Source organism: Thamnophis elegans, chromosome 1 (genome assembly GCF_009769535.1).
Source record: "Thamnophis elegans isolate rThaEle1 chromosome 1, rThaEle1.pri, whole genome shotgun sequence".
Lineage (NCBI taxonomy): Eukaryota > Metazoa > Chordata > Lepidosauria > Squamata > Colubridae > Thamnophis > Thamnophis elegans.
Genome location: NC_045541.1, coordinates 2833000 through 2848809, shown reverse-complemented (window position 1 = coordinate 2848809; position 15810 = coordinate 2833000). Strand labels below are relative to the sequence as shown.

At 38.7% G+C, this 15810-nt stretch overlaps 1 protein-coding gene across 1 annotated transcript in view; it reads left to right on the top strand.

Moving 5' to 3' along the window:
* Nucleotides 1-15810, top strand: part of CPS1 (carbamoyl-phosphate synthase 1) — a 168560-nt gene that overhangs the window by 32735 nt on the left and 120015 nt on the right. The window contains exons 10-14 of the mRNA XM_032233904.1: nucleotides 1475-1616; nucleotides 2615-2692; nucleotides 9949-10047; nucleotides 12333-12428; nucleotides 15041-15230. Of these exons, the coding sequence (XP_032089795.1) occupies nucleotides 1475-1616; nucleotides 2615-2692; nucleotides 9949-10047; nucleotides 12333-12428; nucleotides 15041-15230 (605 nt within the window). The remainder of the gene's footprint in view (nucleotides 1-1474; nucleotides 1617-2614; nucleotides 2693-9948; nucleotides 10048-12332; nucleotides 12429-15040; nucleotides 15231-15810) is intronic.

The following is a 15810-nucleotide window of genomic DNA, read 5'->3' as shown; positions in this document are numbered from 1 at the left end:
AATCATGTAATAGATATCTAGTGAAGAAGTTGCTATGATTTCAGAAGCCCATTTCATGGATCTTGTGCGGTTTCCTTGTGTTACATCACTGAAATCTGGGTTATTTGAAAGTTATTGTCGTTAATTGTGTTGGCCTTGACGGGGGGGGGGGGGGGAAGTAACAAAGACACTGAATGACCAGAGTATAATTTGAAGAAATAATTTTATTTTAGGTTTAACCTTTTTTTCCTGAAGAGCAATAGCAAACAGTAGAATTTCTGGCCTTCAAAATATGATTCAATATAATGCTCTGCTGCAGAAAAGTGTTCCCACGTATTTATTCTACAGGACTATTTCTCATTCAACTTATTGAAATAAAAATTCCTTTCAACAATTTATTTCAAAAGAAACATGGAAACGTTCTCAGATGTGAAGTGTGGTGTTCTTGCCCTTTGGTTAACAAAGTCACCACAAGAATCACATTAGATTGGAGTTTGCTCAGAAGCGGAAATACACCAATGAGAGGAAGAGTGGGAAACAGAAGGAAGAAGAAAGATGGGAAGAGAGGGATAGGAGAGAGGGTAAGGGGGGAAGAAGAGGAGGATAAGGAGGAGTGGAATGTAGAGAGAGGAGAAGGAGAAAGGAAGGGGAAGTAGAGCAGAAAAGGATGATGGAGGGAAGAAAGGAGGTGGGAGAGAGGTAGAAGAAAGAGGTGTATGGAGAGCAGAAGAGCTAATAATGGGTTTTTATATTTTTGGGTGTTGATGACAAGAGAAACTGATGTAATTGCTACTTAAGACAATAGGATATTGGCTATGTAATAGTATACATGTGATTATATGTTATGAAAATGAAAATAAAAAAGTATATTAAAAAAAAAGAATCACATTCTCTCCTGTTTCTCAGTGAGCAGCAGCCATTTCTATAGGGTTATGCAACTTTCCTGGCTTCCCATTCTTGGAAGTGAAAATGTCACCAAGGAGTTCTTTAACAGGCTGCTGAGTAGGAGAGCCAATTTGGCCTAGTGGTTAAGGCATCAAGTTAGAGGTTAGGCAGTTGTTAGTTCTACACACCTTAGGCCCAAAGCCAGGGGGTGACTTTGGGCCAGTCACTCTCTCTCAACCCTAGGAAGCAGGCAAAGGGGAACCATTTCAGGAGCTATCCAGGTAGTTAGCAGTCACCAGGAGTCAACAATGATTCGAAAGAACCCCCCAAAAAGTGTGAGAAACAGGAATGCTTCAGAATAATGGCAAGTAATCTCATCTTCTCTCACTTCCTCCAATGAAATAATCTCAAAAACAGCACTCAAAAGAAATTTGAAAGAAATTCTCAAGCAACTTGAGAATAAGGTAATAAAATAGGCTCTTTCACAAAAAGGGAAACTGCAAAGCAAAATTTGGCAGAACATCAATTAACTGTTGCCATCCTCCCTTGCCTTTCACTCCCCACATGGGATTTCCTTAACAAACCATTCCTTCTCTCCCTGATTCTTCAGAGGACAGAATCAGCCAGTTTTGAATCTGTTAAATGGACAAGCTTTCATTACTGCTCAGAATCATGGATATGCAATTGATGGCGACTCTCTCCCTTCAGGCTGGAAGCCTCTGTTTGTGAATGCAAATGATCAAACCAACGAGGTAAGGCTTCCTTTTCTGGGTATCTGATGTCCGCTCATCATAGAACAGGCTGGCATCGCTATCGCTTGGATTATCAATCCCATGAATTCTTAAAGATGCTTTGCCCACTTCTCACTGAAATATTTATCTTTGGTGAATTACTGGAAAATTGTACTGGGATTACCGTATATAGAGAATACAAGGCAATGTTTGATAGGGACCAGTCAAAAATCCAAAATGGTATCTAGCCATTTCCTATTCATCTGCATGTATGTTGGAAAGGGAAAGGGGGGGAGAGAGGAAAAATCCTTCTGGGCATGGTGCAATCCCTCTGTAGTTAGCAAAACCGTTCAGTTGAAATAGGGGCATTTTATAGAGCATGCTTGATGGAAACTGAAGTTGCAGCAAGCCATGGGAAAAGAAAGATGAAGTTATTTCTGTATCTTTGAAAGTTACTCAGAAGTGCAACCTGCATTCATTGGAACTCAGAGGCCTTTTCTGAAAAAAAAACACCTGGTAGTATTTCAGGGTTTATTGTTAGATCCTGGACTTAATATACATAGGTGATTCTCCTATAACAGAAGTAGGATTGGGTAATATTTCTGTTAGGGCTGTATGAATGAGAGATTCAAAACTTATGCAAAACTCAATAAATCATACAGATTCTGTGACGTTCATTTCAGGGATGAATCTACTGTAAATGTTTACCAGAGTTGCTCATCTGTTTCCTGGACCAGTTTGAAGATTCAATTCTCCCTCTAAACCAGTGTTTCTCAACCTTGTCAACTTGAAGATGTCTGGACTTCAACTCCCAGAATTCCCCAGCCAGCATTCGCTGGCTGGGGAATTCTGGGAGTTGAAGTCCAGACATCTTCAAGTTGATAAGGTTGAGAAACACTGCTCTAAACTATCAAATACTTAACCTTGACTGTATGTGGGGTTTGCTAAGAAGAGCATTTTAAATTTACTTTTGTTGCCAGGAAGAAGACTAACATTATTACTTATTTTTAATTCTGCAGGGAATTATGCATGAAAACAAGCCAATTTTCACTGTGCAGTTCTATCCAGAAGGCAACCCAGGGCCAACTGATACTGAGGTATTTGATGGGGTGATAATAATAATAATAATAATAATAATAATAATAATAACAACAACAACAACAACAACAACAACAACAACTCCGCCATTGCCGGTCCCAAGCCCGGATGAGAAAGGAGGAAGGTTGGGATCAGGTTGGCATCTGGTCCCGTAAAAAAACCCCCGCCAACCCATACAATATGGTGAAAAAAACAAATAAGAATTCCATACCGCATCGGTCGTCGCGCGGGTTAACAAGGGCCGCGGCGGATGTTGGGGTCCCTGGACATCCGTCGACAAGTGGGCTACAAGTGGACCAGCCAACAAAACGACAAAAATATAGTGCAGATGAAAACCGTGCCATAATGGCCTGTTACTACAACTCAGAGCCAGAAAAAAGAGGATATTTAAAGCGAATGTATGAATTATGGAAACAACAATATCCAGATTCAAATGTTAGTGAACAACGACTAGCAGATCAAAGGCGATTTATTATACGGAATAAAGTGTTTAGTGAAGTTGAACATGAGGAAATTCAGGCAAATTGCAAAACCCAAAAAACAATATCACAAGCGGAAATAACTGATATTCAAGACACAACTAAAGACACTATAGTAGAACTCCCAGAAGAAGCTCTCAGGGAGGAAATAACATCACCACCACTAGAACCAGTTATCACTGAACCAACTGATGAACTAACTCAAAAACAAAAAGAATTGAAGGATAAGATCATGGAGCATTTTCTGCTTAATGAGGAAAGGCAATGTTTACCATCACTAAAAACTGTGCCTAAGAAAATTTTGGCCCCTATCATGAAAATGGTTAATGCAGTGTTTTCAACAATTGAACCGGGATCCATCTTGGAAACAAACCAGTTAATGTACAGCGCAGCTGTAATAGTCACTAACGAACTAGGCATTAAAATTAAAGTACCTAGTCACACAACAGAAAAAGCATCAAAGCCAAAGTGGAAAATCCGTTTAGAACAAAAAATCAAAAAATTAAGGGCAGATGCTAGTAACTTAAAGAACATGCATGAGCAACGGCTTAAAAACAACAAAATCATAGATCGGCTAATCAGACGATATAGATTGGATACAAGAAACATCAATGAAGCTGTAGAGATTGTAAAACAGCAGATAACAGCAACAGCTAGAAAAATTGAAAGATATGAGGCACGAATCATCCAATATAAACAAAATCAGCAATTTCGATCAGACCAACGGCGTTTTTATCAAAGTCTTAATGTAAATGGTGACACCAAAAGTGAAAAACCAGAAAAACAGGCCACAGTTGAATTCTGGAAAGAATTGTGGGAAAATGCAAAGGACTACAACAAGGAAGCAAAGTGGATACATGACTTTGAGAAAAGCATTGGCAACAAGCAAATGCAAGTATTAGAAATAACAACTGAGATGGTCAAAAATCGAGTTAAAAAGGTAAAGAATTGGACATCACCTGGAAAGGACCAATTACATGGTTTCTGGCTCAAATATCTGACCAGTTTACATGCAATATTGGCCAGGCAACTGAATGAAATTTTACAAAAGGGCCAAATTGATGAATGGTTGACAACTGGAAAAACATACTTGATTCAGAAAGATGCAGCTAAAGGAACAACACCTGAAAACTACAGACCAATAACATGCTTGCCAACAACCTTCAAATTACTCACAGGCATTATTGCAGATAACATGATGGATTATTTGGAAACAAACAACATCTTGCCAGTAGAGCAAAAAGGCAACAAAAGAAGGAGCAGGGGCACCAAAGATCAGCTTCTAATTGATAAAATGATATTAGAAAATTGTAAGAACAGAAAAACGAACTTGAATATGGTCTGGATTGATTACAAAAAGGCATTTGACTCACTGCCACATAGTTGGATCATAAAATGCTTAGAAACAACTGGTATTAGCAAAAATATTACATCCTTTACTGAAAAGGCGATGAAACAATGGAGAACTGAGTTGGCAGTAGGGAATGAGATCTACGGAATAGTTAATATCAAGCGAGGAATTTTCCAGGGTGATTCACTTTCACCTCTTCTCTTCATCATCGCAATGATCCCACTATCAGTAATCTTAAAAAAAATGAAATTAGGCTACCAAACAGCCAAAGAAGCTGAAAAATTTCACATTTACTATATATGGATGATTTGAAACTCTATGGAAAGTCAGAAATAGAAATCCAATCATTGACAAACACAGTCCGAGTATTCAGCACCGATATTTCAATGCAGTTTGGCATGGAAAAATGCGCCACTGTATCCATAAAAAGGGGCAAAATCACTGCATCTGAGGGAATTGAAATGCCCAATGGCCAATTAATTAAATGCAAAGAAAATGAAGCCTACAAATACTTAGGCATTCTGCAGTTGGATAACATCAAGCATGGAGAAGTAAAAACTATTGTCAGGTGAGAGTACACCAACAGAGTTAGGAAAATTTTGAAATCTAAATTGAATGGTGGAAATACAATCAAGGCCATAAATACCTGGGCAATACCAGTTATAAGATACACAGCTGGTATAGTTAACTGGACACAAGCTGATTTGGACCTTTTGGACCGAAAAACCAGGAAACTAATGACAATGCACTACAGTTTACATCCTCGTGGTGATACTGATAGACTCTACCTGCCCCGAAAATCAGGTGGCAGAGGATTATTACAAGTGAAGCAAACAGTTGAAGAAGAAAAACATGCACTGGCTGATTATTTAAAAGAAAGTCAAGAACATCTATTAATCGAAGTAAAGAACAAAAATCTACTGAAGGCCCAACAGACGAAACAAGAATACAGAAAAGATGTGATAAAATCAAGAAAGGAGAGTTGGCAGAACAAAGCACTGCATGGCCAATTTCTGGAAAAAATAAAAGATAAAGTGGACAGTGAACAAACTTGGTTATGGTTAACAACAGGTACATTAAAGAAAGAAACAGAGTCACTAATCCTGGCTGCGCAAGAACAAGCTATCCGCACAAATGCCATTAAGGCCAAAATCGAAAAATCCTCTGATGATGCCAAATGCAGACTTTGCAAAGAAGCTGATGAAACTGTTGATCACATACTCAGCTGCTGTAAAAAAATCACGCAGACTGATTATAAATTGCGGCACAATTCAGTAGCACAAATGATCCATTGGAATTTGTGCAAAAATTATAATATTAAAACAGCAACAAACTGGTGGGAACATCAGCCTGAAAAAGTCACCGAAAATCAGATGGTCAAGATCTTGTGGGATTTCCGTATACAAACCGACAAAATACTGGCGCATAATACACCAGACATCACACTGGTTGAGAAAAATAAGGTCACAATCATAGACATCGCAATACCAGGTGATAGCAGGGTCGCCGAGAAGGAACATGAAAAAATCGCAAGATACCAGGACTTAAAAATCGAAATTCAACGACTATGGCACAAACCAGCAGTGGTAATTCCAGTGGTAATTGGCACACTGGGTGCTATTCCAAAAGCACTGGAATTACATTTAAAACAGTTAAAAATTGACAAAATCACCATCAGTCAAATGCAAAAAGCCGCACTGCTTGGATCTGCACGCATATTACGAAAATACGTTACGACGTCCTAGGCCCCTGGGTGGGGCCCGACTAGTAACCAATGCCAAATCCGGCGAAACAACTGGCCGCTGTGATACAATTGTATAATAATAATAATAATAATAATAATAATAATAATAATAATAATAATAATAATAATAATAATAATAATAATAAAAAATGTTCAAGCATCAGAACTTTACTCTGCAACAATGCCTCCCATCTGAAACCAGATGTTGTGGCAGTGTGAAGGGCAAAGTCATGCTTGGTGCCTTTTGTATGTGGTGTAGTTCCATGAATTAACTCTATTTCAAAGTGCTTCGGTGGACCCATCACATTGCATCATATTAACCACTTCTCTGGCCTTCCCTGGTCTCTTGGAGAGAAAACAAAGGGTTGGGTGAAAGATTGGAGGTGGGACATTTTTTCTTTTCTACATCAAGGACCTGCCTCAAAGTAGGTCACTTCAGCAGTTGGACTCAAGACAGCTTTGCAAAGAGGTGCAATTTTTGATTGTGCACAACCCTATAGCTTACAAGAGTAAAATCAAAGATTGGTCTAATTAATTTTCAAGTGGCATATTTTTCTGGTATTAGATTTGTCTAACTACTTAGGGCAGTTTTTTCTGGTCTTGACTTCCAGATGTTAGGCTCCAGTTATTGTCAATTCTGAACACTGAGTTGTAATCAAACATCACTTGGGAGACTTAAGGTGGGACTTAAGGTGGGAAAATTTAGGCTTAGTTGTTGCTAAGTTTTTAGTTCTATGTAATACTTTATATTAAACTCTACAGTTTAATTTGTATAAATAGAATGGGGTCCCAATTACTGATCTTTGTGAAAGAAATGCGGTGTATTTCTTACTATATTTCTTTCCCCTTGAAAAGACCTATTACTTTTCAAATGCGTTTTGAATACCTTTTCCTTATTGAAGCTGTAGAATTATGTAAATAAATTCACATGCACATTTTCTTGTTCTCATATTTGAAAATGAAGCTTAATCCCCTGCCTGTGATTTGTCCTGCTAATCCCAGGAGCAATATGTTGAGTAATTTGGTGAGTGTAATAAGAAAACAGCTTCAGAATGTACAAGAAAGGTAAAAAAAGAGACCTAATAGTATTCCCTGGAGTTATTGTATTCAAAACACATTTTAGAAAAAAGTGCATTTTAATTGCTTACTGACTTTCTTGCTTTACTGAAAAAAGATTGAAATTTATCAAAGGCGAGGAATAAATGTGCTCAATGAAACAGAAAAAAAAAACTTTATAAATGTTGAGCTAATCCTCCAGTCTGAATTTGGGAATCTCTGTAAGACTGAAACATTATATGTGGGAAGGGCAGGTAGATGCAGATGTCCAATTTGCATGGGAGGACCAATGAGATTAAGGAAGCATAAATAACATTTCCCCTCATCCACCATTCTTCTCTGCAACCCTCAAACTCAATTGTTGCCTCCAGATATGGAAATGAGAATTAGACATACTTTCTTATCTATGCGACTGTTACCAAGCTAAGAGGAACAGGCAAGAGAGAGTAAAGAACCCACCAAGAAGCAGACCTAGAAAATTTGGGAAGCATCTCTGACTACATTGGCATCTAGATAGAAGAAAAGAAGTGAGAAAGTTATTTCCTGAAACAAACACAGAAGATAAAAGATCTTGAATTCTTAAGGCTAACTGAAGCCATCTACTTCAGAAGACCTATGGAAAATTGCTTTCTAAAATAAAATGAAATGGAAACAGAGGAAGGACAAATAAAAGACGCATTCAATTCTCTGAAATGAAGAAAACCTACTTTCAAAGCAAAATATGTAGACTCAGTCACCGCTTCGTGCAAGATGCTCAAGAAAAGGAACTCTGTGAACTAAAATACTGTTCGCTAAAAGAGATTCTGGCAGATGCATTCACTAAGCTTTTACTCCAAGATTGGTATGTCAACCCTCAATAAATTATGAGAATTGTGATTGGTTTATGAGTCAGTGAGAAGGGAACCAGGGATACTAAAATTTCAGCGCACCTTATGATGTACAGGCTAAAGGTAGGACAAAGTTAGCTAGGTTCAACACTTTATCTATCCCTGTAATATGTCTCTTCTAAAACTAACACTATTTATATCATAAAACATGCTTTACTAATTCTTGGTCAGATACTATTTTCATCCTCAAGAAACTCACTACATAGAAATACTTTAACCTGCAAGAATGAAATGAATAAATAATGCAGTAAATTCAAGCCGGTAAATTCAGCTAGGGAGAATTTCACAAGATTCGTAATGGACAACCACATCTCTTATTCAATTGAAACTTCTGAGGCAGATTGTTATTATACCTTTGTAATAAACAAAGAAATTAAAGATGGGTAGATTTGGCTCATGATACGAGGAAGCCGATGTTATTGGCCAATGAAATCCTACACAATTGAAAACCACATTTATCTGAGACTCCATTGTAAATCAGCAGCCGAAGGTCCTAGATGACATTTAGATTTTCATGCAGATTATATAAGAAGTGTGCATTAAATTTCTTAGGCCCTTGGTTGTTTAGTTTGCTTGGGACACAATGCAAAGAATTTATCTATTAATTAAGTTAACTATTAATTAAAGTAATTAGGTTCACAACCTAATTATCAAAAGAATGCTAATGATACCCAATAGCAAATTCTGGAGGGATAATTTTGCTGGCTTGTTAGGCTATTGTAGCAAAAACATTCAAATCCTTTGCTTATGATAGTAATGATAGAATTTATGTGAAGCGCTTCTTTACTTCTTATTCATTTGAAGAAAAAAATACAGCATCTGACTTTTTGTCTAATTACTTGATTTGATGTCCCAAACTGGTCCCAAACGGACCAGAACTCAGGAAGCTTCTTATTATTTATTTCATTTGTATGCCGCCCTTTTCCCTAAGGGGACTCAGGGCGGCTCACAACTCAAAAAGGGAAGGGGGGATACAAACAGTTTAACAAGAACACAAAACTATACATAGTTAAAAAAGCACAACAATCATACCATTCGAGATAGGGGCATGGATGAGGAGTGAAATGTCTTCAAGGAAAAACAAAGGAAGTCCAGTTGTCTTTTGAAAAAGGGACTTTGGGGCAACCATGTCCTGGATGATTGAGAATCTCCATACACATTTGTTTGCTTTTAGGTTAAAATACTTGGAAAAAATGGTTAGGATAAGTAATCAGAAGTAAGGTTGTGTATGTGGAAGAAGACGACTGAGAAATAATAGAGGTTAAATGTAATAGACTGAAATTGTGCCTCCTGAATGACTTATGTGGGCATGTTTTGGTTTTTAATTCTTTTCCCTGACCCTTTGGGAATTTTAATGAGCCCTGGATCTCAAGAAAAGGGTTGAACCATACATTGAAATGGGTGAAGAAAAAACCCACAAGACTTAGGAGACTTGCATAACTTCGGAAGGTTTTATCACAGAGCCAAAAACATCCTTGAAGGAGATTACGCTTAGAACTATTTTAGATCAGTGGCTCCACAGTAAAGCCAATAATAATTTGTCCTCCTTTAGCACAGAATTTGAATTCTTCCTTTTTCTCCTTGTGTACAGGGTCACACTTTACGCAACGTGAGAAATACACACTGGTTTGAACTAACTTCTGTACCAATGATAATTCTAGAATTCGATTCAAATGGGATGAATAATCAATACAGGTTTTTTTTTGAGACTGCTATACTTTCTTGTTTATTTTCCTAGTTCATATTTGATTCATTTATCTCGCTCATCAAGAAGGGGAAAGGTACAAGCATTCCTTCAGTGCTGCCCAAAACCTCAGCTGCAACTTCAAGAGTTGAGGTCTGTATATTACTCTGCTTTATTTTACCTTTATCTGAAATATTAGCCATATTGATTATTGCTGTTATTATATGAACTGGATAGAAAAATTACTAGAAACCTGCATAACCAAAATTCCTTGCTAAAATTGTCTGGCATGAAAATGATTATTTGCTCCAAATGATTATTAATATGATGGAGGTTGGAATGTATCCTTTTAGTATATAAAGCAGATATTTTATTGTTTTACTTTGTTTTATTTATAATCTATTAGATCTTAATGACTTAGGTCATGTCTCCTTGAGGTTTAATCTGAGCCGCTGTTCATCATGGTTCTGTTTTAGAACTTGCTTTGGATGGCAAGAATTGTCTACTAGTCACAAGAAAGATTTTTGCTTATATTCCAGAATGCAGCAATCAGTCTCTTTTTACCTGGGCTCACGGAAGAAGAGTTTCCTAACTAAACAGTCCATTTTTACCATGGTGGAAACATTTTGATTTAACGAATTTTATTGGTTACTGCATTTTATCTCTCCCCCCCCCCATCCTAAATCATTTGTACCACAGACTTAGCCATGCTGCAATCTAGCAGTCTGGCATGAGACTCATAAAGTCTAACTTGTTTGTTTGTTTGTTTATTATATTTATATGCCACCCTTTTCCCCCGAAGGGGACTCAGGGCGGCTCACAACTCAAACCAGGGAAGGGGGATACAGACAAAAAATTAAAAACGACACATAACAATGCATAATTTAAAACACACAACAGTCAAACCATTCGAGACGGGGGCAACAGCTCTTTAGCCCCAGGCCTGTCGGAACAGCCAGGTTTTAAGGGCTTTGCGGAAGGCCTGGAGGGTGGTGAGGGTTCGAATCTCCACGGGGAGTTCATTCCAGAGGGCCGGAGCAGCCACAGAGAAGGCTCTCTTCCGGGTAGTCGCCAGTCGACACTGGCCGGGGGATGGAATTCGGAGGAGGCCTAGTCTGTGGGATCTAATCGGTCTAGAGGAGGTAATTGGCAGCAGGCGGTCTCTCAAGTACCCAGGTCCAATACCATGAAGGGCTTTATAAGTGACGACTAGCGCCTTGAAGTGTATCCGGAGACCAATAGGCAGCCAGTGCAGCTCGCGGAGGATAGGTGTTACGTGGGTGAACCGAGGTGCACCCACGATCGCTCATGCGGCCGCATTCTGGACAAGCTGAAGTCTCCGAATGCTCTTCAAGGGCTGCCCCATGTAGAGCACGTTGCAGTAGTCCAGTCTAGAGGTCACAAGGGCGCGAGTGACTGTTGTGAGGGCCTCCCGGTTCAGGTAGGGACGCAACTGGTGCACCAGGCGAACCTGGACAACTTTCCAGCCTCTTAAGCACAGTGTATGTTCCTTTGAACAAAACTCAAATTAACGACTGGCGTCCATCAGTCTTGTTGTAGCTTATAGTTGAACTGTGAAATCCTTGGTACTGTCTGAATGAAAGTAGTTCACCTGCAGATGTTTTGTTCACATGCAGATGTTACTAGGTAACATCTGGAAGGCTACAGTCACTTAAGATGTTACCTAGCCAGGTAACGAAATGTCTGCAAGTAAGCAACCACCCTCAGACATGAAACAAAATTAATGATTTGAGGCTGGAATATTTTAATTCTTATTGGATATGTTCCCAGTAAACTGATTTTAACTATAGGAGGTTAGTTCTGGATTTTGTCAAGGGAAGTGAATACTTCTTAAAAGAGGGTCTCCTTTGGACAACAATGATTCTTATGATGTCTTGAACAGACACCATAAGGAATATTTGCAAACTTACTATTTGGCTGAATGTGCAGCTTTGCAAATACTTATTTTTCAACTTGAGAACTTGCTTAAAATGTCTTCTTTGTTTAAGTAATGCACCATGCTTTGGCAATGCTTTGGGGGTCAAAGACAGCCCCACCCACTCTAATGAAGTGGTCTAAATAATAAGAAGTTTGTAGGGAAATTTCCATCCAAAAGGTAGACTGTGTAGCTTTTCTAGATCACTTGAGATTAGAGCTTCAAGAATTCCCAGCTGTCTAGCTATCCGTGGTGGTTACTAGTATTTGAAATGCTTGAAAATTAATGTCCTTCTCATTGCAATTATATAATCAACGGGAACAGAGAGTCAAAGGGGAAGCATCAATTATTCCTGTTAGAAAGAAAGAAGTTAGGGAACAGCTTCCTTGATTTAAAAAAGACTGAGAATGTGTGTGCTAATATAACCCCAAACCGTTGACTGAGATGGACTGCCATAGAAATTGAATGAATGGAAAAAACTGACTTTTCTGATTATTTTAAGGTTTCCAAGGTCCTCATTCTAGGATCTGGTGGTTTGTCCATTGGTCAAGCAGGAGAATTTGATTACTCTGGCTCCCAGGCTGTGAAAGCCATGAAGGTAAGAAGAAGGACACTGAATCAGTGTTTCTCAACCTTGGCGACTTTAAGTCCTGCGGACTTCAACTCCCAGAATCCCCCAGCCAGCTGGCTGGGGGATTCTGGGAGTTGAAGTCCGCAGGACTTAAAGTCGCCAAGGTTGAGAAACACTGCACTGAATTGTTAGCATGTGCCATAGCCATTCCTGCTCTTTCAGACAGGAAGATTTTGTTCTGCTTTTATAAAATCTTTGACACAATATAGAAACATGACATACTAACGGCCTTTATTATTCATTGAGAATGAACTCTGTACCTTCCCTGAACTTCTAAGCGGACTCCATTATTAATAAGCATGCAATGAAATAATTTGCATAAATTACTTAAAGTGGTTTACTATAAATGGTGAAAATAGTGATTGATTGTGAATGAATGCATTTTATTATTTTCCAAGTTCTGCTTGGTATCTGTTACTCCGTTTTGAGGATGGAAGTGCAAGTAATATTTTAAATGATGTGGCAACTGACAGGTAACAGATCTCTGGATTAACCAGAGCACAAATCACCATGTAGACTAAGTTTACTGAGATGTTCAGGGTTTATGTATGCTATTACTGTACGATGAACTTCCAGTAATTTTGGGAAGGCAGTAAAAATGAAGTATTTTTTGCTGCATTACCAGTACTATCTGAAACTGCATGAGACCCATATTTGCAGACTTTGAAAGCCTTGAATATTTATGAAATATGATATCTTACAGGAAATAGCTTTATAAATGGGGTAATAATTAGGTTTCTCACTGTACATGCGGTTATGGATAAAGGAATATTTTGCCAGTGTTCATGTTTGGATTTTTGCATAATATCTTTCTAATAAAGAGATTAAAATTATAATAGCACAGTATGAGGTATGGATAACAAAATGTGATTTCATTTTTTTATGAGAGAGGGAGGGAGAGGGAGAGATAGAGAAAGAGAGAAAGAGAGGGGGAGAGGAAGGGAGGGAGGGAGGGAGGGAGAGAGAGAGAGGGGGGGGAGGGGGAGGGAGAGAGAGAGAGACTGATCGACCGAGCTCAGATTTCTGGTTGGAAAGAGCAATTCTCCCTTCTGAGAAAATGTGCATGATGCACCCCAAGTGAAATATTTTTCATTTCTAGTGATTTTAATGTGAAAGCTAAAGACTTTGGGGGTGTTTGATCTATTGAATCCAACACCATTTAAAGAAGTTTAACATTGTCTAGATATTTTTCTGTTACCTTTTGTGATGTAACAAGTGAGTTAAAGGTGTTTTTTATGTAATGTGTGACAAGGGAACTTAGATTATAATATCTCAGTCACAAAAAATACTTTCTACTAATAATCTGCATGGCGTACATTTTTCCCAATTTCAGGAAAACATGTTCATAATTATGAAGGCTGGGAAGCCCTGAATTTTCTAGACCAAAGTCTCAATGTCTGATTAAGGTGATGCTTGGCTGATTCAACAAAAACATTAGTAAGCCCCTAAAATTGGCAAAATGACTGATAGAATCAAAGATAGCATACAGGAAAGGACCATTTCATTGAGGATATGGTATCTGAAGATAGCAAATTGGAAGGGAAAATGTCCTCTATTTTCTTGCTTTCTATTTTACAGTTAAAAATATCCTGTTTTCCATTAATCTTGATAATGTGACTTCTTTTCTCACTACCAATTAGCTGTCCGAATTTGCTTCTAAATCAGCCTTTCTAGAAAGTACACTTATTCTTGGTGTCCTTACCTTTGGCCCCATGATTTTCACCACTAATGTAGTCAAGAGTGTTTGCATGATAGAACAATAACTATGCCTCAGTACAACTGCCATTGCAGAACTTCCTCCATATTATTTTAATTGTTAATAGGGCAGGTGTTCTGACCCCCAATTCCACACCAAAGCACACTCCGAGCTAGAGATAAATTATGGCATTTAATTAACAGACAAACAGGTCCTTGGCAGTAACCCAGCACAGACAAGCTTGGGCAGCAATAAACACAGATAAGGCTTGGCAGCAATCCAGCCTGCCAAGCTCATACAAAGTTCTCCGACATTCGATTCTGTGTTGACTTCTGAAAAGAGGGACGTATGCACAAGTAGCCTTTTTATAGTCTGGAGAGGAGCCTAATGACCACCAGCTGAGTGCAATCACCTCCTGTAACTGCGCAACTGTTCCTTACGCCTATTAGCTCTTTGGTGCTGGGCATCCAGGAACAACTCACTGCTGGCGTCCGGCTCACTCTCCCTTGTCTCCTCCCCACTGGTCCAAGGCTCAGGCACCTCCTGGTGGCCAACCAGCCTCTCTGTGACCTGCTCATGGTCGGAACCCTGTCCAAGGTCCTCCACATCCTCCAGAGCCAACTCATAGGACCCCTCGCTGTTGGAGTCTGGTGGCAGCTCCAACGGCTCCTGCTGGGCCACAACAGGCAGGTACACAAACTTATGAAATGATGTGGCTGCTTTAAGGAGATGCAGTCAGGTACTAGCTGAGTACTACCAAGTACTCAAAAAGCCATTTTTACCTTTAAAAGAAATTGATGTGTTGACAGCTGGATTATTATTTAAAGTTACTTTATAACTTCAGATTTACTTATGTAAATTCATTTTGTTTTTGTTTTTCCAGGAAGAAAATGTGAAAACTGTTCTGATGAACCCAAATATTGCATCGGTTCAGACAAATGATGTTGGCTTAAAGCAGGCTGACACTGTTTATTTCCTTCCAATCACCCCACATTTTGTTACAGAAGTCATCAAAACAGAACGACCAGATGGATTAATTCTTGGCATGGGAGGACAAACTGCTCTGAACTGTGGTAAGTTATGGCGTTTCTCTAATGCAGCAGAGAAAATCCTATGCAGGTAATCCTTGATTTATAACCATTTATTTACCAACTGTTGACTTGGCAAAAGTCCAAAACTGATTAATGACTAGCCCTTGTCCTTAAGACCATTAAAAGTGGAACCATGATCAAAATTTGGGCGCTTGGGAATTGACATGTATTTACAAGTTTTGCAGAATTGTTATGCCTAGGGCCCTAAAGGGCCAGCTGGCATGAATGTACATCAGTTCTATTCTGGTGTAAGAAAAGTAGGAGTTAGTTATTTCTACAATTTATATGCAATTTCATTTTCAGAGACTCTGAGAAACATATAATATTGTTTGAAAATAAAAAAAAAACAAATATGATAACATGATCTTACTCATCTCCAAATTCCTTTCTGAACAACCACATTTTTACGTCACTCCAAAAACGTACCAAGGAGGGGATAGTCAGGATATCTTGCCAAGGTGGCACAGTGGTTAAATGCAGCACTGCAGGCCACTTCAGCTGACTGTTATCTGCAGTTCGGCTGTTCAAATCTCACCGGCTCAGGGTTGACTCAGCCTTCCAT